The sequence below is a fragment of the Dermacentor andersoni genome, chromosome 2 (genome assembly GCF_023375885.2).
Source record: "Dermacentor andersoni chromosome 2, qqDerAnde1_hic_scaffold, whole genome shotgun sequence".
In the NCBI taxonomy this organism is placed as follows: Eukaryota; Metazoa; Arthropoda; class Arachnida; order Ixodida; family Ixodidae; genus Dermacentor; species Dermacentor andersoni.
In genome coordinates this window covers 151,069,727-151,097,726 of record NC_092815.1, presented here as the reverse complement: position 1 = coordinate 151,097,726, position 28,000 = coordinate 151,069,727, and the positions used below count along the sequence as shown (strand labels likewise).

The 28,000-nt window shown below is 49.2% G+C and overlaps 1 protein-coding gene across 4 annotated transcripts; it reads left to right on the top strand.

The window, feature by feature from the left end:
* Window positions 1-2: 2 nt before the first annotated feature.
* LOC126540598 (carbohydrate sulfotransferase 4-like) lies at window positions 3-28,000 on the top strand. Of its 4 annotated transcripts, none has more exons than XM_055076138.2 (4): window positions 3-116; window positions 23,327-23,415; window positions 23,744-24,276; window positions 27,248-28,000. In XM_055076138.2, the coding sequence occupies exons 1-4, from the start codon at window positions 97-99 to the stop codon at window positions 27,746-27,748; spliced, it is 1,143 nt and encodes a 380-aa protein (XP_054932113.1). In that variant the 5' UTR covers window positions 3-96; the 3' UTR covers window positions 27,749-28,000. The 4 variants fall into 4 exon arrangements, with proteins under 4 accessions (XP_054932113.1, XP_054932112.1, XP_050043389.2 ...); XM_055076137.1 differs by having other exon boundaries at window positions 23,741-24,276; XM_050187432.3 differs by lacking the exon at window positions 3-116 and having other exon boundaries at window positions 22,498-23,415.

The following is a 28,000-nucleotide window of genomic DNA, read 5'->3' as shown; positions in this document are numbered from 1 at the left end:
TAAAGCATCGCATTCAACAGCGCCTGGTACATGTAGGAAGTTTGCCTTCGATGAGACGGGGCTTGCTAGACGAGAGCGAAAAGTCATCTTTGTGTGATGGAAGTTCTCTACGCTGGGTAAGTCGTTACTTCTTCCACTATTTTAAGATAACTGGGGTGCGTAGGGAGCCATTTAGAATGGAGTCTGCGCTAAATGGCACTTATGCCTGAGTATTCCTTGTCGAAAGCGTACGTTACCGCGTGAGGGTTATTACCAAGCTTTGAGGCCATAAAGAACGACATGAATCTATGTCGCTTCCGCGAAATCTCATATTTATTTCAACCTAAGTGCTAGTAAAAAATGGCCTTCCCAAAGTAAAGCGCGAATTGACAACGCTGTCATTCGTCAGACAAATTTATTCCCACTAGCACAATTGGGTTTGATTTGGAGCAACAGATTTCGAGCAATAGTCCATGGTCAAAGGGCCGCTGTGCGGTTGCCCGATTTCGTAGCTCCCTTGCTGGTGCTGCTTGGCAGGGCACTTCCGTTTCTCAGCGGCGCTCCGAAGGGCGGCTGCGACTGCTTGGTGCCGAGACACGGCAGATTTTCGGAGTGCGCAGACGTATCCAGCCAAGTGACAGAGGAGAAGCAGAACCATCGGGTCAAAGTCACGTTCGACGGCACTTTCAAGACCTTGTTCATTTATGCGAGCAAGGCTGACGACATGCACAGATTGGTGCCGGGATAGTTCGTCCCTAAGGGAAACGCAAGCCGCTTGGTCGACTGCGTGGGAGAGGACGCGACGGCACTAACAGCGACGGCGAGGTGGATACCGCCGGGCAACTGGGAACGCAAGGCACAGAGAGTGAAGGCAAGAAAACAGAAGGCTTCTACGTACAGAATTTCCGAAGGCTACTCGTCATGCACTCGGCCGGCCAGAAAGCAACCATTTGACTTCGCATGAATACAGGGCGAACCTTTCAAGCTGTTTGCAGAAAGTTTAGCGTTGGAACATCCACGCACTTGTACGATCACGCTTCTCTTAAAGTTTTTCCTAGTATACCGTACCTACAGGCACTTGCCCGTGCAGAAAGCACACTCTGTGTGTTTCCTTCATACTATCATGTGGAGCGTTTTCCCGAGGCTTGGTTCTTTGCCTAACCTCACTGACACTACCGAGAGCAGAATAACTGCAGTGACCGAAACATGGTTACATTCTTTCGTTAACAACTCTTAACTAATTTCTTGTTACCGAGATTCGTTATTTGCTGGCACGACCGCGTTAACAGGAGGGGTGGGCACATTACAAATGCAACACACCACAGCTTACGTTATTATGAACTTGTTAACGAAGACGATCTAGAAGTCAGATTCATCTGTTCACTAGCCTTCCAGCTATCCCATATAATAGGCACGTGTTATGGTCCTCCAGAGGCGGCTGCTGTTTACCAAGTATGCACATGATGCGCTCCATTCTGTGCGTAGGAAGGATGCCGCCGTATAAGACGGTCGCGTAGCGTAAAGCTGGAAGTGCATGCGACGTTTCGCTCATGAAAGACGGCCTGCGGCGAACGCCCGAATTCACGCGCTAGCGCACGCTTGAGCACTGCGGGCCCACCGCGCCTTGCATGCCGGCGGCGCCGTGTTTGCCGGGTCTTCGGTCGTGCTTTTCCGCCAAGATGCACGGAGGGCAACACTACCTGGTGTTGTTTAGAGAAGTAAAGCGGGACGTATAGCGTGACGTAGCATTTGCGCTGCACTCTCATTGATGGCCGCGGCAACGCGGCTCGGCGCGTTCTTTTCGGCTACGCAGTTTCCGTGGGCGTGTTCGACGAAACCACGCCCGCGTCCCGTCGCCACTCGTCAATCGCGCTAAAGATTGCACCATGCGGATCCAGTTTTAATCTTGCTCGGTAAATTCAACCTTCCCTCAATCACCATTAAAGATCGTCTCCTCACAGCGTTTAATTGTTTAATTATACAGTCGAAAGTGGTCCTGAATAACACATGCTTCAAGTCAAACTCGTCTCAGCTTGTCACGCAGCCTTCAGGCGAATGCGTCCATGCAAAAAGAAGTTCGCGAGACGCTGGCCGTGTGTTGCATGGGCTCCACATTTTTCGACCGATTCGGACCGCTACCCATCAACGAGCCATCAACCACTGGTTGTGTCTGATACCGCTCAAGTTTCCGACCACCTGGATACCGGTTTCAAGCCGGTAGGTCCGTTTTTTGGGTTTTTATCGGACTTTTGAGGCCTCCCAAGTGGCCGAGCGGAGCGCAGGCGCTGGGCCTAACGCACGGAGCAAGAAATATTTAGGAGTGCAAACTCCGCTGTTTGCGGCGACCAGAAAAGGTCACAAGCCCGCGGATATATTTTCATGCTGGCGGCACCTGGCGGCATGGGAAGAAATTACCGCCGTTTCGGTTGCCAGGGCAACCTGGTCGAGCGTGTTGCTCCCGTTCGGCCGCGCGCGCCTGACTTCTACTGAGGGCACTCTCGCGCGCTTCTTTACCGCTTGTAGCCCGAAGAGCAACTGCTGCTACGCTTCAGCCATTTGAGCACAGTAAAAAATAAAACGCATTTTCCATGACAGCTATAAGATGATACGTAGCTTCTGGTTGTAGCCAGGGCTATCTTGCTCCGTGGCGGGCGGTTTCCGGCTTTTTGCGCTTGCGAAACTGATGGCTATCTCGTTCCTAATCGCTCAAAGGGCGACCGCTTGTTTCTCGCTCTAGTGCTCACAGGGCTGCGCGTAGGAAGGATGCCGCCGTGCATGTGTTTCCGTTCCTTTTCTTTTTTTTAAGACTCGCGAAAACTAGTTGCCCTAGCTGCTTGGCGATAAGAGGAAGATTAGCGGAAGTTTGCCACACTTGTTGCTTTTTTAGAGCGCAGCTCTTTGGCGTCCGTTCCTGGGTTTCGCGTCGTCGTCGGCGTTGTCGTCGGCCTCGTAACCAGCTCCGCCCCCCTTTCATCCCCCCAGCGCTAGCAGCGACCGACTGATACCGCTGGATGCCGCTGACGCCGCTAGAGAGTCAAGATAACGTGACTGCATAGAACACCGTCGCCGCCATGCAGAAAGAGGAGGAAAGGGTCCCCCCCCCCTGTTCTTGTGTGGCGGATAGGGTGCTCTTCAGTTGCCGACGCGCCGGTTATTTCACGTAGGCCCCGGCACGTCGACGAATACGTGACCACCTTCCCACGGCTAGACCTGGTTCTTAGCGCTGCGGAAGCGAGGGTATCATATTGTTTGTGTCGGCATCGGCGGCGTTGTCCCTGAAACCAACTCCGCAGCTGGGGTTGACTCACTATCGGCGTCAGCGGCATCAGTCAGTCGCTGCTATCTCTTCCCTCCTCCCTTTATCGTGTTGTCCGCTTGCTGCGCGCGCTTCTGCCCCCATCGTTTGCTGCTGGGTGTACACGCCGCCCCCCTCCCCCCTCTTCCTGCGAGTCTCCGGTTGTCAAAGCGCCGGCTCGAACTTAATTCCTTTCTTCGCTCCTCCTCCAATGCAACCCCTGTGCGGTGGCAATCAGAGAGCCAGATCGGTGGGACGTCGTGCACTTCCTGCAACTCGCATTAACCGTCCATCGATCCACACCGATGTTAGTAGTGGGGGACTTTAATGTTGACATAAAGACAAACAGCAATTTCCTAACACTTATGCGGGAGAACATCCCGTTCCTCTCGCTCGTAACGCGTCCCACGGCTGTGACAACCTCGCGAGGCACTTGTATAGATCTCGTCTTTGAGAATCAAGCATTGGTGTACCAAGTCGAACATATATCAGTCTATTTCTCCGACCACAAAGCTTCCTTTATGACTGTCAAGAACTGTTAGTGGAGTCTTTGTTAAAGGAATACGTGTGAAAAATAAAAAAAAAATTCTGTGATAGCGCATACATGTGTTGCTCGATTTCTTTGCCTCAATCTATCGAAAAGGTGAAACAGCTTATTTGCTGCGCTCAAATTTCGCATTAGGAAGTAACGTAATCGTCGGTAATTTTTTGATGGGCACACAACAAAAGTTTTCTTGAGTGCGCGCACCTACGCAGTTCGATTACGGCGTGCCCGCTGAAGCAAACACCCGTGTCGTCTGCTTGTCGTCTGCTTTGAGCGGGCGCCGCCGGAGTGAGCGCCGGAGCTGCCGGAGCCGCCGAGCCGCCTGCCGGGCGCTGCTTTTTTTTTTTTTTTTCGCTGCGGCTTCTACGACGCGCCGCATGGTGCCGCCACTGCATAGGGTAGCGTCGGCGCATGCAACAATTGTGACTTTATCTGGTCGCCCACGCTCGCTCGCGCTGACGGGAGTTTCACCTCCTATATGTCTTACTCCGTGGCCTAACGCTAGGCCCAGCGCTTTGACGGCGCTTACGGGCAGCAAGACCGACACCATGGCATCGACGCAGCCTGAAATCGGTCTCCACCACACGAGTTTGCCGAATTTTGAATCAACACTGAGCGGAGTCGCCGAAAATACGCTCGAAGCTCAAGAAATGGAAGCCGACCACCTCGAGGCCACCTCCGACCTAGAGGCAGCGGAAACCGAGGACTACGAAGGCGCCTTTATGCTTCACGAAGCAGCGGACCCAACAAATCATCCGAAGAGTGAGTACGATTGGACACTCTTCCTGACCAAGCGCCAAATTAAGGCCCAAAAACGCGGTTTACGGAACGCCGCCATTTTGAAGAACGGAGAGCCCCAGGCAGGGGCAAACAATGGCAAGATGGCGCCGGCGAGTGCCATCACAACGAGCGACGCAGCTGCCTGCGGGGAAAGCGCGAGCGCGCGAAACTCAATCGGAGGGAGAGCAACGCAGCGGCATAGGCAAAGGGCGTCACCGCTCCCCCGAAAAATGACGCGAAGATTATTATTAGACCGAAGGATGGATTGCCGGTGAAGACACTACAAGGAGCCGATGTAGCGAAAGCCATCGGTGCGGCCTGCGGAAACAAGATTAGAGGCGGCAAGGACTTTATCATCAGATTGCGACTACGCTCCAACATCATAATAGCGAGCACACCAAGCGACGAGACCGCGAAGATAATTTGAGGAATCACCAGCTTGAGTTTCGGAGGACGCTCCTTTCAAGCGTGCCGTGATCCACGGGATAGACGCCGGGACCACGGAAGAAGAATTGATGGAAAACCTGACACTGCGCACCCAGGCTGTAACCATACTGGGGGCCAGAATGCTGGGGAAGTCGAAGACAGCCCTCATTACATTCGACGGACCCTTCATTCCCTGGATGGTCAACTGGTGGGGAGGCGAATACAAATGCCACCCATACCGACCGACGAGGCAAGTGTGCTACAACTGCGGACAACAAGGCCACAGATCTGACGTATGTCCGACGCCGGATGCCAAGGCCTGCAGGCAGTGCGGAGCACGGAACCCGCCGGAAGGACATCAATGCCAGCCAAAGTGCCTGGTATGTGGAGGCGACCATGCCACCGGGTCCCGGGACTGCAAGAAGCACCTGAAGCAGTTCAAGGAGCTTCGCGGGCCGGCCTATGGCGGGCGGCAAAGTAGCCAAAAGAGCCGGAGCAGGCAGCAGCAGCAGCAGCAGCATCGGAAGAGATGGCTCAGCTCAGAGGGTGACCAGAGCCAATCCCGGAACCAGAGCCAGGAGCGGAGGGGGAGTTCGCGGAGCCGTTCACGGAACAGTTCGCGAAGCCGATCATGGACCAAAGCTCCCCAGTCGTCCCAAGGCATCAAGGGAGGCAAGCAACAGCCGCAGCAGCAGCGGCACCAGAAGAAGCAGAAGCCCAACAACAACAATAACAGCGGCAAGGCGAGCTAGGATGCAGGCCCTCCCAAATCGCTTGTTCCCCACTCGGATAACAATAGTCGAAATAACATCAGTACACACGAGACTCAGTTAGAAAAAGAAAATAAGGTCCTCAGACAGAAGGTAGAGGAGCAGGATAAAAAGATTGAAGAGCTAATGAGAGCAGCTGGGGACCTCCAATCGGGAGCCCCTCACAGGGCATCGCATCCATAAGAACAGGCATCAGAAGCACCCGAATACTTTGTCAAGTTCATGGCAGAGATGAGACAGAAATTCAACATAATAAAGCAACGAATAGAGATGCAAAACACAGACATACGCAACATGCGCAAACAAGAAAGAACACAAGGGGTCAAAGACAAATTTGACCAGCGACGTCCAACATTAGGCCTGTATTCAGATAACTAATCATGGCCAGACCCAATAAAAGAAAAGGCAAAAACGAAAAACTTGAAATCTGGCAGTGGAATTGCAGAGGCTATCGAAGAAAACAAGGACAATTACAACAGTACATCAACAAGCAGCTAATTCCGCCCGATGTCATTGCTCTGCAAGAGACCTGGGGCTTCAGGCCAAAATTACAGGGGTATACATGCCAAGCAAACGAGGTCACTGGTGGAACAGCCATTCTGATCAGCAACACCCTTGCCGCCATAGCACACAAGATTGCTGACACACACATAGATCATGAGATTACCGAAATTATACCGAAAGAGAAGAACGGGGAAAGTACTTTTATTGTAAATGTATACAGTCCTCCGAAGCAGAAGGGAAAATTCTCGCACCTCTTCCACGGAGTGAGCAGGTTGGCTAAAAACAACACGCTCGTAATCGTTGGAGACTTCAACGCCAAGGATCCTAGCTGGGGATACAAGACCACCGATAAAAAGTGTACGACACTCAAGGAGGCGGCTGACAACATAAACTGCCAACTCCTAACGGGCCCAGAGGTCCCCACCAGGATGGGAAACAGCGTCCAGGAGGACACCAGCCCTGACCTCACGTTCGTAAGAAGAGCGAGACAGGCGGTCTGGGAAAATATGCTGGAAAGCCTGGGTAGTGGTCATTACATCATCAAGACGCAAATTGGAATGGCTCACGTAAAGCGTCGGATAGGTACAGCAAAAATAACGGATTGGGATGCCTTTAGAGAAGCCTGTGATGGACATCCGCTGGGGGCGATACTGTCAATCGAGGAATGGGGGAATATGCTGAAGGAAAGGCAAAGCGAGTACACCAAGGAGATTGACCGCACAGAGCAAATACCGGAGGTTGACTCTAGACTGCTTCGGCTATGGGAGGCAAGACAGAGCCGGACCAAAAGGTGGAGGAGACAGAAGTTTAATAGGAAGCTAAAGCTGAAGATTGCGGAAAATACGCAAAAGACAGAGGAGTATGTGGAAAAATTGGCGAGAGCAAATTGGCAGCAATTTAGGAATTCCTTAAGCGGAACCCTGAGTACTGCCCGAACGTGGAGCACACTCAAAGCACTCCTGCACCCGACTAAAACCAAGTCGGAAAACAACAAGGCCATACAGAGACTGATTCACCAGTTTCAGGGCTCAGAGTATGAGCTCATAGAAAGAGTAAGGCACAAGTGCTTCGGGGACGGTGACCCAGCAGCCTACACGGAGTGCTACAAGAGGAAAGAAAATTCTGATCTGGACAATCCTATAACCAAAGAGGAAGTATACGCAGCAATAAGAAATACCACTAGGAATACGGCTGCAGGCGCAGACAAGATAAAGAACGCGCTGATTCGCAACCTCAGTGATGAGCTGGTAGTCGAACTTACTATCTCAACAAGCACTGGGCGGAGAAGACAGTACCCGAGGAGTGGAAGCATTCGGAGGTAGTTATGATTCCAAAACCTGGCAAAAAACTGCAAGTAGAGACCAATCTCTCTCACGTCATGCTTAGGCAAGCTGTACGAGCGGGTGGTTACAATGAGGCTACAAAATTATATGGAGGACAACGAGCTGTACCCCCCCCCCCCCAGCATGTTTGGATTCCGCGCTAAATTATCGACGCAAGACGTGCTCCTCCAGCTGAAGGAGGAGGTGCTCAGCAACGTCCCACGGAACAGCAAACATGTCATCATGGCACTGGACATTAAAGGAGCATTCGACAATGTCAGCCACGAAGCCATCCTCACAGGAATGGATAGTCTGAACTGTGGCAGAAGGATTCATGGCTACGTCAAGGCCTTCCTCTCTAACCGGACAGCAACAATCGGCTGGGAGCAGTCATATCAGAGAAGTTTCGCACCAAAAAAAGGGGAACTCCTCAAGGGTCGGTCATCTCCCCCATCCTCTTCAACGTCGCAATGATCGGGCTAGCAAGACAACTCGAACAACTTGAAGGCATACGGCACGCCATGTACGCTGACGACATCACGGTATGGGTGAACCGCGGATCGCTCAGCGAAAAAGAAGAGTGCCTGCAAAAAGCGGCCATTTGCGTAGAAACCTACGTTAGGGCCAGGGGCCTCGCCTGCTCGACGGAGAAGTCCGAGCTCCTAAGGGTATAGCGAGGCAAACAAAATCGAACGGTCCCTACAACCGATGAGCTCAGCCTCAACGTATACCTCGCGGGACAACGCATTCCGGAGAAGACCACCATTCGGATCCTGGGGATGTGGCTTCAGTCCAATCAACGGTGAAATCATACTTCGACACTGCTGAAGACTGCCACCATGCAGGTAGCCCGTATGATCAACAGAGTATCTAGCAAGAGACACGGTATGAAGGAGAGCGACACACTCAGGCTAGTCAGGAGCCTCGTGGTTAGCAGAGTGGTGTATAGCCTTCCCTACCACAAATGCATTAAGCAATAAGAACAAGCGGACGCCATACTGCGAAAGGCGTACAAAACTGCGCTTCACCTGCCGCAGTGCACATCGACCGAGAAACTGCTGGCTCTGGGACTGCACAATACCTTCAGTGAACTAAGAGAAGCACTACTATGCTCTCAGGCACGTAGGTTGATGCAGACCCCCACGGGAAGGGTGCTCCTGCGAAGATACGGTGGCGGCAACATGATCCAAGAGATCGAACGTACCGAGGCCATTCCGGACAAGTATCGCAGTACACTGCTAGTCGCACCGATACCCAAGAATATGGACCGGAACCTGCACAAGGCGCGTAGAGAAGCAAGAGCGGAGTACGTGCAGAGAACCTTGGCGAACAAGGACAACACAGCGTATACGGACGGTTAATTCGGACCTCAAGGAGATCACCAGCGCATCACTACAGGACTGCACGGTAGTCGAGGCCGAAGAGGCAGCTGTGGCTCTGGCAGCACTGGAGGGCTATCGATCTGGCAGGTCGCTAACAATAATAACAGACTCTCAAGCAGCATGCCGTAATTATACAAACGGCAGAATTGGGCGCAGAGCACGCCACATACTCTGCTCATGCGACCCGGGAAACAAAGTTCAGCATACCATAATTTGGGTACCAGGGCACACTGGCATAACAGGGAACCAAGAGGCGGATAGGATAGCTCGAGGGCATACCAACCGGGCGTCCGACACATCCAGCCTTGAGGAACCCGAGTCAGTACCCATGGGCTACTCAGATATCCTAAATTATTATAAAGGGGTCAGACTGAAGTACCCACCCCCAGATAAGGATCTAAGCAGAGAGGATGCTGTTGCATGGCGACAACTGCAGACGCCACTTTCCCGCATCAAAACCTTCTCAATAAAATTTTCCCTACACAGTATGAGGCTAAGTGCCCACGGTGTGGGGAGAAACCAGATCTATACCACATATCATGGGCCTGTCAAAATATTGAGTCCCCAACTATCTATAAAATTAAAAACCCGAGTGCAGAACAGTGGGAGAGTATGCTTTCCAGCGTAAGCTTGAACGGCCAAAAGCGCCTAGTAGAGCGAGCTCGCGGGTTGGCTATACTCAGTGGAGCCTTGGACTAGGGCACCAAATCTGTGATTGCAGACAGAAGAATCCACCAGAAGATGGAAAAGGCCGTCTGAAGCCGCGAAGATCTCTTTTCTAGAGCCCAATAAATGTTTTCCGATCCGATGCAACTATCACATTGGACCTCGTACCCACAACTCGGCATGACAGCCATGTATCGTGCGGCTACGCGATTTCCGAGCGCGCGTTCAGCTGAAACCGCATGGCGCGATTTTTGGAGAGAGTGCCGTGTGGCTGAAAGGCTGTGAGTCGTTTCGACGAATGCGTCCACGATAATCGCGCAGCTGCATGCACGCCCTTCCGCCGCCCGCCAATCGCGCTAAAAATTGCGACATGCTTTTCTGTCTTTACTCTTCCTCGGCGATTTCAACATTCCTTCGACAACGTCTAACCATTGTTTCCTCCCAGCGTTTAACTATACCTTTATAAGGGATCCTTATTAACATGTGCATCAAGTTTAACCCATCTCAACTTGTCACGTAGCCTACGACCCAATGCGCGCATTCATCAATCACGTTAGACCTCGTGCCCACAAGTCATCATGACAACATTCCGCCGTTTACACGTCTACCTAGCTCCGGTAAACACGCAGTAGATCACGGTAGTTATCTTTCTGAACTATCACACCGTAGTTTAACATAAGGGTGACTACGAAAGCATTACCATATAATCAAGTTAAATTTGTGCATTGCTTTCGAAGAACTTTGACCGCGATCAATCAACACGGAGCGCTCTTTGTTTAAAGATAAATTTAGAGGATTAACAGATGTACACGTATCCATCATCGCCGTTACAAAACTACCTGCAGCACCATGGTTTAACATCACTTCAAAGCGAATAAAAACAACATGAGAAGGCAATTTTGCTTAGGAAAGCAATCGCCATACATTCCGCATGGAGTAGGTTCCACAGCATCGAAAAGGAATTTGTCTCTTGGCGCCAAGACTGAACCCACCTTCTTTCACCCACACTAAAGGCTATGCTACAAATATAAAGCTGATAAATTCTGGCAAATAATCAATCCTAGCCCTTTTCTACTGATATCACTCGGTGATCATCTGACCTTTCGTGTACGCAACGAGGACGTCGCTGAACCATTAAGTGCGACTTTTTCATCTCTATTTATTCAGGAATCTGTCAGCGTTCTCCGAAATTATCCCCCACTCATAAGACTATGATAGCCCTGATATCGCATTTGAAGCTAAAGGCGTAATAAAGATAATTGAGTATCTGAAACTACCATTGGCTGGAATCAACTCCACCTATGTAGGAATACTAAAGCACAGCAAAATGCTGTTGGATATTGTTTTATATAACGTTTTTCAACAGCCCTTCGCGGCTGCCATTGTGTATTACGACTGGAATGTTGGCAAAGCCATTCCTGTGCAGAAATGGAGCCCCACGTTTAGCGCAAAACCTACTTCCTTGTGTAGTACATTCCCAGTGTTAGTTCTATAGTAACGGAACACATAATTTATTCACATGTCATGAAGTTTTTACTATCTGTAATCTTTTTTACCCCAGACAACAACCACCTAAGCACACGTGTGTTTTCGCATTTTGTGCCCATCGAAATGCGGCCGCCGCGGTCAGGATTGAATCCCGCGACCTCTTGCTTAGCAGCCCGACACCCCAGCCAACACGAGTTGCTCACCCAAGTAGCCTAATTCAGTAGTAATCGTAGGCTCCAGGCTTCATATCAACGTACCGTACCCGTCGACGCACTCATTTGAGTGCGGCCACGGGTACGGTACTCATTTTTATGTGACTTACTTACTAATCGACATTTGTTGTGAGCCAACAACGATGCATCTCGTAACACTCTGGTTGTCCCAGGCGTGTCCCAAACCATGGTTACGGGACCCTTACTTTTTGTAATTTATAGAAATGATCTTCAAGATTTCATATTGGTTTATTCGCCGACGACTCAAGTTTTACCCAAAGCATCAATACCAAAAACGATACCACAGTGGTGCAAAGGGATCTTCGTCTCATCGAACACTGGTGTGACAGATGGTTGATATCCCGTAACACAAAGGAAGCTGCGCTTATTTATTTCCGCCATCGGCCATCTTATTCCGCATCATACTATACCAATTGCAGTTCACGAATATCACCCTTGCCCTCATATAAATATTTCTGCGTGTGCTTCCCTTATGATCGGACGTTGAGGTCACACATACATAACATTACGAATGATGCTAATTGCACCCTTGTTTATTTGCACGATAACTTGCGTCACATCCCATCCTCTGACAAATACACTTACTTACCAAACACTCGCATGTTCGAAGCTCTATTACGCCTGCATGATTTGGAACCCCTACCAGATCAACCTTACAAACATGTTGGAATCAGCCCAATATTGCGCCGCATTGCTATTATTAAGGCGAACGCCTTAAGTGGCTCATCCTATGTCAGGTGTCCGGCGTTATAAAAAAACATGACCACCTGGCGTTGCAACACCAAAATTTATAGAAACCAAAAATGATGGTAATCGAACCCACGGTCATTCGTGGAAGTCGAACCCACGATCTTTGGTGTTACCTAAGGAAAAGGTAAATAAGGTACTCGAACCCACGACCATTGGTGGGAGTCGAACCCACGAATTTGGTGACAATTTAGGCAAAGGAAATTGAGCCCACGGCCATTGGTGGGAGTGTAAGCGACAACATTTGCTGTTAAGGCGAAGTTAACTAAAGCTCTTAAACCCATGACCTTAGGTCGGAGTCGCACCCGCGACATTTGGTGTTGATTACGGCGAATTTATCTAACACACTTGAACCAGTGACTATTGGTGGGGCTCGCACCCGTGAGTGTTGGTATTAAGGCGATGTTAACTAAGGTACTAGAACACACGACCATTGGTTGGAGTGTGACCCTCGACCTTTAATGTTAGTTGAGGCAAGGTAAATAAAGCACTCGGACCCACGACCATGGTTGCGCGTCCAACCCATCACCTATGGTGTTGGTTGATATGGCTACGGCTGCTCGCCGTTCGCATGGAGCGGACGCGTCTTTCTGGTGTTCTGCAAAAGGTTCATCTTATATGGGTTTATTTTATGTTAGGCCCTCCATTTTTGGCAAGGACATTCCAAACGCTGGTCGACACACGTTGAGCCGGGCTTCCAACCATTAGAGGGTGTAGAAATTGATTTATTCACCACTAACAGCATGGCCGAGCTAAGGCCTTGTCGGCGGCTCCACCACGTCGGCGAATGAGGGCGACGTCAAGGCGGCGATGCCAGCTGGCACTAAATTTGAAGACGACCTCACGGTTGAAGCGACATGTCTGCATTTGCGCCTTAGAACAAGCTAAGACCATTTCATGTGTACTTATCTTTTGTAGTATACGCAGCCGGACCAGCGCTGAGCTAACCTAGCACGAGTTCGAGGAAGCCGGCAATAGCGAGGGGACGCTTGGGCTTTATTCATCATTGCAATGGCCCTGCAAGAGAAGAGTAGTCATTGTGGCGTCTCACGGTGACGAGACGATAATGGATTGTAGGATGTTTTTAAACGGCTTATATGCACGGTATGGCGACTGGTACACCGTAAGTCGTCGACAGGTGTCCTTGGCTCTACAACAGTTTACCAGAAGCTTATCGCCCACGTTGCCTTAGCGGCTCGGTAAAGAGATAGAAGCTTAGTCGAACGACCCGAAACGTGTGGCGGAATCTCACAAACAAACCAGGGAGCCAGTACGGAATTTTGTAGTGTTCTAGCTATTCTTACGTCAGTACCGCTGGTGAGCTTGGCCGTAAGGGTCAATGCAAAGCGGTGGAAAATATGTGAAGGGCAAGGTACTGGTCTTAGCGCGCCGATCATGCGTCAGGGAGGCAATTTCTGTTGATGGCATGGAGTACAAGCACGGGTGTACTTGCGATCGCAGCTGTAGACGCCTCGCTAGTGAAAGTTATGGCGTAGCTTTGCGCAGGTAATTCCTCAGCACAGCTGTGTGGTCGCTCCATGGTTCTGCATGAAAAGCAGCGCACATGTCAGAGCGCATGCGATGGGTTATTACGGAAAAACCACTTGCGACCAAAGGTTCATATTTCGACGGCGGGATAGCACTGCAATCGGGCAGAAGATAAAGAGAAAATATTCACGGATCCCTCCGTAGCTGTGAACGCATAGAGCATAAGTGGAGCGCTTAGGCAGCGGCTTACTGGTCAGAGAGACACAGATCCAGGTGAGAGGAGAGCGAGAACTTCATCTGCGTGAGAATGCTTGCATCCAGACCTGTGCTCGACTTAGACGCCATACTTTTGCGCTCGACTTTCTAGGCTGTCAAGGCAGCGCGGAAGCTTTTTCATTGAAGACAGCGAGCAAGGAGTGTGGTGGTCCGTGACGACATTAAACGGCGGTTACGAGACGACCATAAATGTAGGCTCAGCAGTTCACAAATGCCCGGAGGATGATCAAGCAATATTTCTCGATTTTTCAATTGTTCTTCTGGTCCATTGTGAGAGTCTGAATTTCGTAGGTGATAACCTACATGTCATGGCCCAATTTTCACGGCGAAAGCACAGCGACAAGGCCTACGCCACTGGCATTCATGTATATCCTTAGGTGTCCTCGTATCCTATTGCCGGTGTACTTGAGATGTCGGCCACTGACGTAGTGTCTGGAACGCATAATTGCATTACACTCAGGAGAATAGGCGGATATTTCGGTGGCCATAGTGAAAAACTCCGACAAAGGCTTAAAAATGGCAGCGGACTTGTGGGCAAAGCAACGAAAATAGCGTGAAAGATAATGAAACTCCAGAGGTGTATCATTGATATTATTTTGGGGAATTCATCGACAGCTCAAAGTATCGCAGGTGGGGGAATACACCGTCTCTGGCCACATCTCAGGAACGCTTGGACCGTTTCCGTGGTTACGCTATATTAAAGAATACAGTTGCCAAGGAACGTCGAAACTGGTGAACCGTTGGATCCCTTCTTTTGATAGAACCACGAGTAACAATTACGATGGTGGCCGGCCTTTAGAATGTGTGTTTTGACTAGCGTAATGTAATTTTGAACATCCTTCTGGCCAGTAAAATGAAAACATGAAGGGGTGTAATGTAGGTGACAAGCCTGACTACATGGCACTCTGTGGTATTGAAATACCGAGTCGCTGGCGGTGGCTGGCGGTTGGAAGTGCTATAATCTTCAAAGGCGTGTTAACGCCCTATGCAAACAATTAGTGCTCGCTTATTGTGCAAACCTCACTAGTAACGCGATGTTTCACATCGTTCTGCAATAAATTTGTAGCGCTCTATGCATCAGGAGTAGCAGTATGGTTGGTAGCTGTATATTTGTTTCAGCTGTATTTCGCCGTTTCTTCTTAGTGTCTACCGCCAACGTGAATATGGCCTCTCTTCTCCGCCACGATTTGTCTGTTTTGGTTCAACCAGAGTTTGTAGCAAAGCCTCTTCGTAAGATAAATAAATTTATTGCGGCCTAAGCAAGTTCCTAGCAATTCGTCACTCTCCTGTACTCACTCTCCTCTTTCTTCTCGTACTTCAAGCTAATTGTTATCGAGATGAGCTTCGTTTTTTATAAACTTTCTTTGTTGCCACCATCAAGAACCACATATTTCTTCCCTGTGGACTCCCCAATTGTTGATGCCATAAGCCATGCAAATGATTCCTGAGCAAATGCGGCTTAGTCGTCGTAGTCGTCAATATCTGTTGCAGCGGCGTGGACAAACTAGATTTAATCTGGCGCCTTTCCTAGAGGTAAATTCTGCTTCTACTACCACCATATCGCGTACTTTTTCTAAGAAGTTTGAAAGGACTGTGGGGGTGGACACTTCCTGAAGATATGGTTCCGCTTTTGTTTTTGTAAACAGCGTTCAAAATTGGTTTTTTTTTCGATGCGCATAATCGGAGATGCTTCTTTATATGACACGTATCATTCCACAACTGTTTTTTTCTTTTTGTTTTCAGTGATGTTGTCATTCCTTCACTTCTCAAGCCAAGTTGAACTTTGGCGCTGCTTCGTAGTTCAAGGTATTGCACATTTCCTCATGTGACAACTCCAGCTCGTTCACGTTCTCTACTTCAATGTGAGGTCTCAGTAAAATGCTTGTTTTAGAGCAATCTCCTCTGTCAGCCAACAAGCTTACCGAGAGGTTGACTTCTGAAGGATGTCAGTGATGTCGGATATATGCTTGGTCGCTTTTTTACGAAGTAAGCTCTGTCTCTCTGCGACGGTTTAAATTACTGAATTTTGTGGCCAGTAATTTGTTAAAAGTCTCAGAGTCACAAACATGACTAAGTACGAGTTTTGCTGGATTGAAGATCCCTTCTCTAAACCAGGGACCGCAGATTAATTATGTCGCACAAAACAATTAACTTGTCGGTGCCTGTGCGTCCACTCAGGAAAATTTCCTGTTCTTATTAAACTAAGTTCTTTGGTTCCGAGACAACGGAAGATTAATGTGGTGGACGGAGAAGTAAAGTCCGCTCAGTTTTTTCACTTTGCAATTCATTTTTCCTTAATTGGTGGTAACCTATTGGTACGGAAATAGTTTATATTTGCGACTTATTAGTATGTACAAGGTTAGAACAGCCACATGCAGGCGCGACGAATGCATGACACTCACATGCCTCTGGCTACTTCATCCCTGTTGTCGTCTGACCGACAGTAGCAGTCCCTTCACTGTGTCGCAGCCCTACCCCCTCCTTCTGGGCGAGAGTGCCGACCCGGCTCTTGTTAGGACAGGACAGAGAGACCCGTCACGTACGGCTCAAGTCCCACAACCTTCACCAAAGCAGAGCGCAGCGGCGTAGACGGCGCTGGCTCGACGACTGGCTCAATTTCCTCTATAACCTCGTTGATTAAACGTAACGCGCTGTAAGGATCGTCGTATCGGGGCAAAACTTTTCGGAGAGACTGATGCGGTGGGGCTGAGACAGAAGTAGCACGATGGAAGCTGGGGAGTAACAAACGCCTGTGTGAAAATGGTCATACGCGGCTTCTTGAGAAACCTGGGACAGTGTGAGTCGTTGATGACCGATCTGGGGCGCTGTACCGGCGTACACTATGTCATTCTGAACATACGCAGGGGATTAGCCTAGAGAAGCGGGAAGTAAAATGTTGAGAGGCATAGGAGGTTTGCGTCCACAGATGATATAAAATGGTGAGTAGCCAGTGCTACCATGATTGGACAATTTGTAGGCGAAAGTAACGTACCGCAATGTAACGTCCCAATCGCGGTTATCAACGGAAACGTACACTTAAAGCATATCGATGTTTCCTTCAGGCGCTCTGTGAGTCCACTCGTTTGGGGGTGAAAACCGGTTGTGAGCTTGTGGCAGGCAGAGCATGAACGAAGGATGTCCTCGACGACGCGAGACGCAAAGTATCAGCTTTGATCGGTCAGGAGCTGTCGAGGAGCACCATGATGTAAGATGACGTCATAAAGAAGAATGTCGGCTACATGCGTAGCGCAGCTTGTTGGCAAGAGACGGGTAATGGCCTATAGCGAAACTTCATCGGTCGCGATGGTGACGCACTCCTTCCCTGATGTGGAACCTGCTAGAGGGATGTCTGCAGATGTCATTTTTTTTTTCAACATCGACAGATAGCAGCGCGGTGGCTGTGAGAGAGCCTCAACCACTCCGAGGACCGTCGAAGGCTAACACCGAAATATCGCATTCCTGCAACAACGACACCGTGGCAACCGTGATACCAGCAGGTAGCACATGGGTACATGTGCAGAGTTGAAAAGAGGGAGGAAGGCTTTGTTTCCGCGTACGGTTACCATAGTGCGCGGGAAGACGACAGAGCGCGCCAGGACCAAGTCGAGAACAGGGGAAACAGAGTATTCACCATCGCGGACCAGGGGACGTACGTTGCGGCTTGTGGTGGCAGATTGAGGAACTCTACCGAACACAAGCGGCTGGGAGTGTCGGATATTACGTGGGCGTCAAGAGGGAGTTCCAGTTGAAGAACACCTTCCGAGAAGTATATAAGGCTGAGGGCGTCTAGAGAAAATCTAGGCCGAGGACCACGTCATGAGGGCACTGCGCAAGCACGGCAAACAAAAGAGTGGTCTGATGGCTAGCAATATATACTCGAATGGTAGAGATCGACGGTCTCTTAGAACGGTGAATGGCAGTGTGGAATGGAGGCATCGTAAGCCAGTGAATCAGATCAAGGAGAAAAGCGTCGAATGTTGCCTTCAGAACGGCGTCAAGATCCAGCGATCTTGTTTGAAGGCGACGAACAGCGACTCTGGCATTGACGGGCAATGTGTTCAACGCGAGAGCAGTTGAAACATATGGGTAGGTCGCCTGCCGTCCTCCAGTCAGCCGTGTTTGTAGCGCGGAGCGTGTACCTGGCTGTAAGTGGCATTGCCAGAAGTACCTTCGGGTGCACGGTTAGACCAGGCTGCGGATTATAAACCCAGGTTTGCAAACTCGTTGCGGACGACTACTTGTATGAAATACACGGTGGGCAGGTCCACTGATTGAACGCTGGAAGAACAGCCGTAGGAACTATTGCTTCTAGTTATCGGAGGGCAATGCGAGTTACATCTTCCGACGTTGTTGTAGACAGCGTAGAGAATGGCTCGTTCTCCCATGATGTCGCGGTGGTGTATGCAGGCGAAGCAACTGGCGGGTGATGCGGCGACTCTTCGCTTGTTCAAAGCGCTGGCACTCCTTAACTATGGCGTCCGTCTTCGCACATTCCTTGAGGTGTAGTAGATGAAACGCGTCATCGGCTATTCCCTTCAAACTGCGCGAAATCTTGTAAGATTCATAAATATACATTACGGCTCCGCCCTGCCGAAGAGTACTACTGCAGCTGTCGTCTTTCCATCGAAAGGTACCGCTATCAAGTTGAAAACATCTCACTCGACAACGTTGACGGCAGCAGAACTAGCAGCGCTCCAGGTCTCACTACACTTTATTGATGATGAACCAAGACACAAATAGTCCAATTTTCAGCGACTCGAAGACGGCACTGCAAGGTTTATTGTCACCCTTAGGACGCGGTCCGCATGAACAGTTAGTATTTGAAATCACATAGGTCATACATCACCTAAGAAACTGCATCAAATAATTTTTCAGTGGCTACCAATTCACTGTGGCATATTTGGCAATACGCCATACTTGAAGCATTGGAATCGGTGGACCTAGGCGGTCCATTATGTCGTTGGACTCACAGTTATTTACATAGGCGGTCTCTATTTCTTAACACTGAAGATGGCCCAACCTCGCAATATTATACGCACCATGGAGTTCCACAAGGCGGTGTCTTGAGTCCCACGCTTTTCAACCTGCTACTCATTGGTGTCGTGGAACGACTTCCGAACACAGTTAAAATATCAATGTATGCCGATGATATCTGCGTCTGGGCATCTGGTGTGACACGGCCGCAAGTACGCGCCAGGCTTCAAAAAGCTGCCACGTCAACATCGGCGTACATAAATGAACAAGGCCTAAAAATCTCGCCAGAAAAATGCGCATTGGTCGCGCTTAGCCGAAAGCCAATGAGATCATACGATGTCTCTATCGACGGTCAAAACATACCTTATGTCAGGACGCACCGATTCTTAGGCGTAATCATTGATCGCGACCTCTGGTGGAGTCCTCATGTGGCCTACCTAAAGAAGCGCCTGACGGATATCTCTAATGTGTTTAAGTTTCTTGGAGGAAATGTCTGGGGTACTTCAGTACATGCAATGATGCAACTGTACAGTACGCTCTTTCTTGGTTATTTGCGATACAGCTTGCCTGTGCTGACCAACACCTGCAGAAGTAATATCCGTATACTCGAAAGCGTCCAGGCCCAGGCACTTAGAGTGTGTCTTGGATTGCCGCGGTGTTCGTCAACGGCTGAAACTATTGCCATTGCACACGATTTCTCAGCCAAGACCCATATAGTCATGGAAGCGCTCAGAGCACACGTAAGAAACCTTGCTCGAGCCCCGCCCATCATCTAGCCTCACTGCCAGAGGATCGACCACGTGCTTCCTTTTGTGAAACAGTCCTGCCCTATCGTGCATACCTTCCATCAGGTTATACAGCTCCAGCGAAAGTTCCGTTTCCACCATGGTGCTTGGCTCAAGCAAAGGTTCGACTAATAGTGCCAGGAATACGAACAAAAGCCCAAGTGTCGTCTCCAGCACCCAAGCAGCTTTCACTACTCTTGCTGTACGAGGCGTACAACGAGCATCATCATCTGTATACTGACGCTTCAACCACGGTGAATGGGTCTGCAGGATCGGTGATCTTTCCTGCAAAACCTTCCACCATAAAGATTCGACTCTCTCACCAGACTACATCGACTGCCGCGGAGCTTGCTGCTATTCGTTGTGCACTTCGTGTAATTTCTGAAGAACTACCCAAGAAATGGAGCGTGTTCACTGACTCCAAGGCTGCTCTTCATTGTTTGGTTTCTGCCTTACGCCGAGGACCTCACGAACAACTAGTCCTTGAAATCGGACTGCTGCTTCACCACCTCGTCGAGCAAGGACATAACATCACGTTGCAGTAGATTCCAAGCCACTGTGGCATAATGGGCAATGAACATGCCGATGCAGTAGCGCGATCTGCACATGAGGAGGGCTTGCAAGACTCCATTCCATTCTCAAGAACAGACGCTGCAACGAAAATTCGTGTGCTTACAAATGAAGCCATGAAAACTTTATGGAACACACCAAGCTTAAAGCATACACGTCTACACCGACTGGATCCATCCCTTCGACTTCGACCCCCATCTGGACTCTCTCGACTCGAAACAGCAGTACTTTGCCGACTGTGGCTTGGTGTCGCCTACACAAGATCCTTCGCCTTCCGAGTCGGTATGGACGACAGCGCGGCTTGCAGACACTGCGGCGGCGAGGAGACCATCGAACACGTGCTTTGCCACTGTCCTCAATACAGCGCACCGGCTGTCACTAGCGACCGCGTTGGCACGCCTTGACGGCAGGCCACTTTCAGAACAGTCAGTTTCGTAATGCCGACGTGAACTGTCGTCGCAGCGAAAGTCTGTCAGGGCTTTGTTGACTTTTCTACGTGACAGTGGCCTATTAGAAAGACTATAATGACCCCATTTCATCCCTTTCCATATTTTTTTTTCTCACGCTTTTATTTTTGTCACGCTCTTCTTTCCGTCTTTACTTCCCCTTTCCCTTCCCCAAGTGCAGGGTAGCAAACCAGAGGTTTTAAGTCTGGTTAACCTCCCTGCCTTTCTCTCATTTGCATCTCTCTCTCTCTCTTTGGCAATGAACGCGTCAATCAAACTGCTCGTTCAGGTATTGTAGGAGACAACGGCGTGTCATTTCCGCTGTCTAGGACAGATGCTGCAAGGATGCTCCGCCTTCGCACACACGAACGAATTACATCACGATGGAATGAACCACACTTTATGCAGGTCTGTTTATACATCGGGGATTCACACTTAAGAGTGTGTGGTGGAGCGCAAAACTGGGTAGGCGACATACGAAAAATGAGGACAAGTGCTTGCTGCCAAATGAAGTTTTATTGCCTGATAAAATGTCTTATATAGAAAACACAGAGCAAGAACGACGTGAAAATACATATGTAAAATAATAAAAGAAATAATAAACATGAAAAAAATCCTTATAATGATGCCATCACCGGTTAGCGGGTTGGTGTGCGTGTAGTGTTTCCTGCCCCACACAACCTTTGTTCGGTATCAAAGAGAAGCACCCCTATCAAGAAACAAAAACCCAGTGTGAAGTCAAGCACTGCAACCGTTACGTGGATTGTGTGCGTGGAGTTGCGTACAGAATCCCATTGAACTGCGGCACCTGCTACGTGGGTCACACAGGCAGGTGTCTGAACAATCGTCTGCGTGAACATGCGAATAATGTTATGAGTGGAAAGGAAGGTTTTTAGTGCTGCATTACAGCGCATGCGGATGCACCCCTCTGTTTGGAAAAACAAAAGTGACCTTCGCACAGAGCACCGATCGAACGTGCATCTTCGTTGAATCAGCTAATCAGCTAGCATGACAGGTAAAGTATTGCCATGCATAAATAGGCCATTCCTGGCCTTATTAAGAAGGTAGTTGGCATTCTTATGTAAGGGCAGAGCGAACAGTGAAGGTGATGGCACTTTTACTGTGTCTTTTTCTATTTTTTTATCTTTATTATTTGTTTTCCTTTGTTTTCTCTATGTAACACCTTGTATCAAACAAGAAAATTTCATTTGGCAGTAAGCGCTTGTCCTGGTTTTTCCTGTGTCCTTTGTGCTGCGTTGCGCTGCGCCGTACAGTCTAAGTTCGAAAATCAACTAGCCCAAACCATCACCCTTCCAACCTTGAGCCTCCGACTTCCACCAAAACTTCCCCGAAGAGAGACGACCCTTTTGCGTAGGCCATGGTTGGGCGTCGCGTTTACTACTGCCTACGCGTTGCGCATAGGTGTGGTCGACACGAGCGTGTGTTCATTGTCAGTGCCCACAGCACAGGTTAAGAGACAATCGCTTTCATTCGCGCTGAACTAGTTGGAGGACCAGCCTCTGTTGCAAAAGGAATTTTGAAACATGAACGCGACTTAACATCACATCAGAAGGCCACGCAATCAGTACTGCGCTTCTTGACTCGCCTCTGTGAACGCCAGTGATTGGAACACCTTTTCTGTTGCCTGCATATCCATTCTTTTTCCTCTTTTTTCTTTCTCGATCTTTCTTTTTCTTCTCGCTTTTTGTCGCCTTTACAACTGCTATATCCCCGACTCCAGTGCATTGCAGCAAACCGAAAACGCGGATTTGGTTAACCTTCTCGCGTTTCCTTTCTCTCTCTCTCTCTCTCTCTCTTGTAAGATTCGGTCATTTTGTGTCAGCTTTTCGAACAAGGCCAAGCACGACCTACATGTAAGAAACGTGCGATTCAGTGGCAGTCTGCACGCGGGATCCCAACTACTTTTTAGCGGCCTGCCGAAGACCTAATTGTCTGGGGAACAACTCACGCAGCTTCGCCTTGAAAGTGTCCAAGTTTGTAAGATCTTCATGCGTCTGGGGCCACATGCGTGGCCTTCTTTTCAGGCAGAATATAACGTTGACTAACATCAGCGTGGGGTCCCAGCTGCAGTGGTCGCTTACGCACTCGTGCATGCAGATCCAGTCTTCTACATCTAAACCGTCCGTGCCAGAAAAGGTTCCCGTGTCTCGTGGTTCAGCCTGTGGCTGCTGTGCTGTCGTCCCTACGTAGTTCAACGCAAAGCGACGAAGACTGAGTGGGCACGCAGGTGCAGGTACACCTCTTACTTCAACCAAAAAAAGTTGTTACGAACAGAGCGTGTATTTTCAAATTACTGCTGTATGCAAGCTTACAACATCCACATGGAGCGGTGACGAAAGCAAGGCCACCGCATGCCTCTGGCCAATTCGCTGCTGTCGCCGTCGTTGGACTGACGGTAGTAGACCCTACGCTGTGTCATGGAAATGTATAAGAAAAAAAAATCTGGGACTCCTTGCAACGTAAGGATGAGTAGTGGTGATCGCATGTGCCGGCTCGGACGATGTGTGTCTTGTCTACTTCATTACAGTTTTGGATACAGGACGCTAGCGACAAGTTCAGAAGTACACGTACACGATGGTCAATGTGAGCCCCAGTGCCTGATGAATGACTGTTTTTTTTTTTCGTTGCAGAGCAAAGAAAACGTGTTTCGCTTTACTATTAGCCAGCTTATTCCTTCTGAGCTGCAGCGTATTATATACATGGAGAGCTTTGCAGCTACGTAAGTAATACGAGAACTCGGTATGTTATCACTTCATGGCGAAAACACAGCCCGATGAGTATGTTCTCATGATTACAGTCGAAAACCAATCTACCCACTTAAAATTGATACTTCTTAAGTCATATGTCCTATCGGCTCTTTGCTAACTCACGTCTATCATATAATCATAGAAACAATAATGCTGTGAAAAGAGCCTAAGCTATGGTAAGCACAATGTCTAGAAACAAATGTAGTTGAGAATGAAAACTTCATATATATCAGGTGTCTGCACTCGCATCTTCCTTTTGTTTTACGTGAGAATGTAAGACTTGCTTTCTTCTTTTAGCAGATTTCCCACAAAGAAGTTTCCGCACGGAAGGTGTACGTACAACAGAAGCTCCCGCTGTGGTCAAAGAACATACTATGGCGTCAGTAGATACCAGTGATTCTTCTTTAGAAAGGCTTCTTCCCGCGGCGTTTAAGGCTGCGCTCGAAAGATATCCCGTCGTCCCAGCAGCGGATGTGAAAATAGTGGTGATCGTCGCCTATTACCGGTCTGGGTCATCCTTTGTTGGCGAATTGCTGTCTTCTGCGCCACGGACATTTTTCCACTTTGAGCCTCTTATCCCGTTCACTGTCAGCGGCAGCATACGACAAGGAAGACAGAGCCACGCTTTCCGTCTGATAGACGAGCTTGTCAGGTGCTGCTTCGAGCCGCTCTACACAGTGTGGCTGGAGAACACCCCTTACTACAAGTTCAACCACTTCCTGGCCGATCTCTGCGAAGGTGGAGAGTCTTGCTCCTCCCCAAGTCACCTCTCTGCTCTCTGTTCAAGAGCCGGAACGCAAGTTTTCAAGTTCACAAGACTGCGCGTCAGTCAGGTCAGAGTCTTCAAATACGAGACATTTATTTATTTATTTATTTATTTATTTATTTATTTATTTATTTATTTATTTCTTTCTTTATTCATTCATTTACGTATACAGTAATTCAAGCCTTCGTCAGGCCTGGGCAAAATGGGCAATAGAAGTGAAATAATTCCATCAAAACATTTAGCACACAAAAGCAAGAACAATCTTGACGTCATCGTTATTATCATCGGCCACCTATTCTTGTCAACTGCAGAACTAAGACCTCTCCTAGTGACCCACAGTTACCCCAGTCTTGCGATAGCTGATTCCAAGTTATGCCAACAAATTTTCTAGTTTTCTCACCCCACCTGGTTCTGTAACTCTAATAGACCACCGTAAAGCTAATAGGCAACTTTACCTTAAACAGGCCTGCCCTACGCGATACTTGTGCTTCCCAGCTTCGTTTTTGCTCCTAATTCCAGTTATGAGAGGGAGATCGATTAAAACTCTTGAAGAAGATCGAAGCAATCTCTGAAGGAGCAGTTGTAACTTTTTGCGTCAAGAACACGAGCCCGTGTCTCGCCCCAAAGTGATGGCAGTGCCCACAGATTCCCATCATCATTTCTACTACAATTCCCCGGCGGCTAGAATGAGCCATTCTGGCGTCTTAAGCTAATGACATGGTGAGAGGATCGTGGTACGGCTTTTGGCGGCTGATGTGAACCGCCTCGCAGCCACGACAGCGTTTGTTTGACGATGAGGTCACCGGTTCGACCACATAGTTCACAGGCGCTGTAAGCTCAATGAATTGGAACGGAGCCAGATATTTCGGAGGAAGCTTTGGAGTGTGTTCTGGAGAGTAGAATGTCAGCCGAAGCCAGATAGTATAATACACGGCGAAGGTCTCAGCAGGCTGAGCGTGCTCGCGGAATCTTTTTGGATGCCTTCGGTATGGGCCGTGAATGAGTGAGCTAGTTGACGGCAATATTCTGCATGTTGAGAATTATCTACAAGGCGTAAATTTACGGACGTCCGGCTGATACCGAACTATGGCGTCCAAAGTAGATGATGTTTCACGTCCATCGAAAAACGGAAAACTGTGAAAACACGTGGTGTTCTGAGTGGCGGTGTTATACGCGTACGCGACAAAGCAGATTTCTTCCCAATTGAAATGGTCGGATGCGTCGTACAGTGTGAGCCAGTCGCAGAGAATGCGCTTCAACCGATCCGTTAGACCATTAGTGCATGGGCGATACGCCGCTAATGATTCAGTCAGTAGAGCCGCACGCTGCTAGTCACGCATTAATAGCGTCAGAGACGAAGACATGACCTATCTCTGTGAGTGGTTCTTCGACCGGAGGAGTGGACTGGTGATAGACGACCTCCTATGGTCTATCACCAGTCCACTCCTCCAGTCGAAGCCACTGGGCCTTCCCGGCCGGGCTGCTCCGCTGCTGCCATGGTGATTCTCTACCTTTCTCCCTCCTTCTATCTCCTTCACTCCCATTTTCAACCCCCTTGCTGGTGCTGAGCCGTGCTCCCGCAAGGGTTGCAGTAGACAGTGCCAGCCTTTCCTCCTTTCCCCACAAGAACCACTTCTCTCTAGGTGGGCCGTGTAGTTGCATGAAAGGCTGTAGGTTGAATGCGTTGACTTCGCGAGCAGCGGTAAAATGATGTGTAGCAGTTTCAGTGTATCTTTGAGGTGCTTTACCGTGAAAAGGATGGCTTGCTGCGAAAAGCAGTATAGTATTCCCATTCACATTGTTATGCAGCTTTATTCTAGCTTCCCGTGCGTACTGACAGACTTATTTTTATATCCACGAATTTCAAAATTTAATTGTGTTAGTATTTTCTCCCGTAGTAATCTGTACATACATATTCTAGGTGTGTCGAAAGATTAAAAACACGCTTCATGTCTCTACCATATGTGCATATATTTCTTTTGCATCAACGATTGGAGCTTGTTCGTCAAACGCTTTGAAAGCGTACCAAAACCGGTACCAGCTGGAGGGTCCCGGGTATTTGCTGGCTATTGCAAGTCGTAATGTTTCCGTTAAACCGCTACATTATCCTGGAAGTTCCACGGAGCTGAACCAGAATTGTTTTGAAAACTGCTTCTTTAAACAACAAATGTGCGTATACCCTGGCTTGGCATCGCCGCTGGAAATTCAAGAAAGGTGGCGCAGTGATTCTGTCACATCAAATTGGGTGCGTTAGGCTACCAGGCACCTAACTCCAAAGTTACGCACTCGAGTGCAGTCGGGGACGCCTGCGGAGCGTAGCTTCACGACGATTTTAAACGATTGCGCCCGGGAACACCAATACGTCATCTGACCAGTGTTATGTCGCTTGCGCATGCGCTATCGCGCTTCTCGTGCTTCGTTAAGATGGCACCGCTTGCAACCTGCTGCAATTCTTGACCGACGATGTGGAGCTCGAGGAAATTCACGCGGAGCGACGGAGGCAGCAACAGCGGTTTACGGTTATGATGCAATGCATTCGCACTGCTACCAGAGATACCGCACAACGCGAATTCTTCCTGCTCCGTGGTATGAAGACTGTAGGAATTCATTTCGCATTGTAGTAGGACGAAAATTATAATGATTCGAGACGTGTAGAATTACGCACTAAACAAAATGTCTGGCCAACCAGTCGCGAAGAAAAACTATTAGATTGCGCGTCAACGAGTCGTGCAACCGGAGATCACACAGGCGTTTGCACTATACGCCACTGCGAATGAGAAACCAAAGAGCGCGTGCAACGCGACAACTGCGCATTGAAGGGGTGAAAGTGCGAGGAGGGCGAAAATACGTCACCATGCCGGAAGCCGTAGCACGCGCGAGCTCGCGCACACCGGAAGTCGCTTTCGGCCGTTAAGTACGTTAAGTTTACTTATAGTGCACTCTGCCGACCAGAGTGCACTCGAGCTATTTAACTTGAGGCGCCCATTGTGAAAGCTACGTTTGTTCACGTATAGCTTACGTAACTTTATTTGTCGCAGGTGGGATCTTGGATTGAGCGAAACCCGGACATTGCGCAGTCTGTTCGCGTGGTCCACCTGGTGCGAGACCCGCGGGCCATCTACTCTTCTAGAAGAGGTCTTCGCTGGTGCACAAACTACAAGCCCTGCGGCAGCGTGGCCGCCTTGTGTGACCAGATGCGATCAGACTTGGATGCATTCGGGGAGCTCACCCGTCGACTGCAGATAAACAGGACGTACCAGATACGTTTCGAAGACCTCGCCGCGAACCCCCTGAACGAGACGATGCGCGTGTTCGGGAGACTAGGCCTAAACTATGCACCATCCGTTTCGAAATACATTGAAACCCACACGGCAGCAGCTGCAGCAGCGGAAATGAGGAACGCTCACTCGACGAAGAGAAACTCGAAAGCGGTTGTGCACATGTGGAAGCAGAAGTTGTCGATGCAAACGATACGGGAAATAGAAACGACGTGCGGTGATGTCCTTCACAGGCTTGGTTACAAGAGAGTGCCGAAATGAGCGAAACGTGCAAAAGCCTAGCGAAACAGCGCTGATTTCGCCACCCGAAACTTTTGACACATTATCCACGCGGTGCTTGAAATACCTGCGAATGTATATTCTAATATTTCAACCACAATGTGCAAGCCTAAACTGTGACTTCTTCCTCTAGATAGTGGTGATGGCGTCAGTGCAAGAGTGATCAAAGTGCTAAGTGAAAATTGTTTCTTCGCAGTATAATAATGGTCTAAGAGGCTATGCTTTGATCTGTAA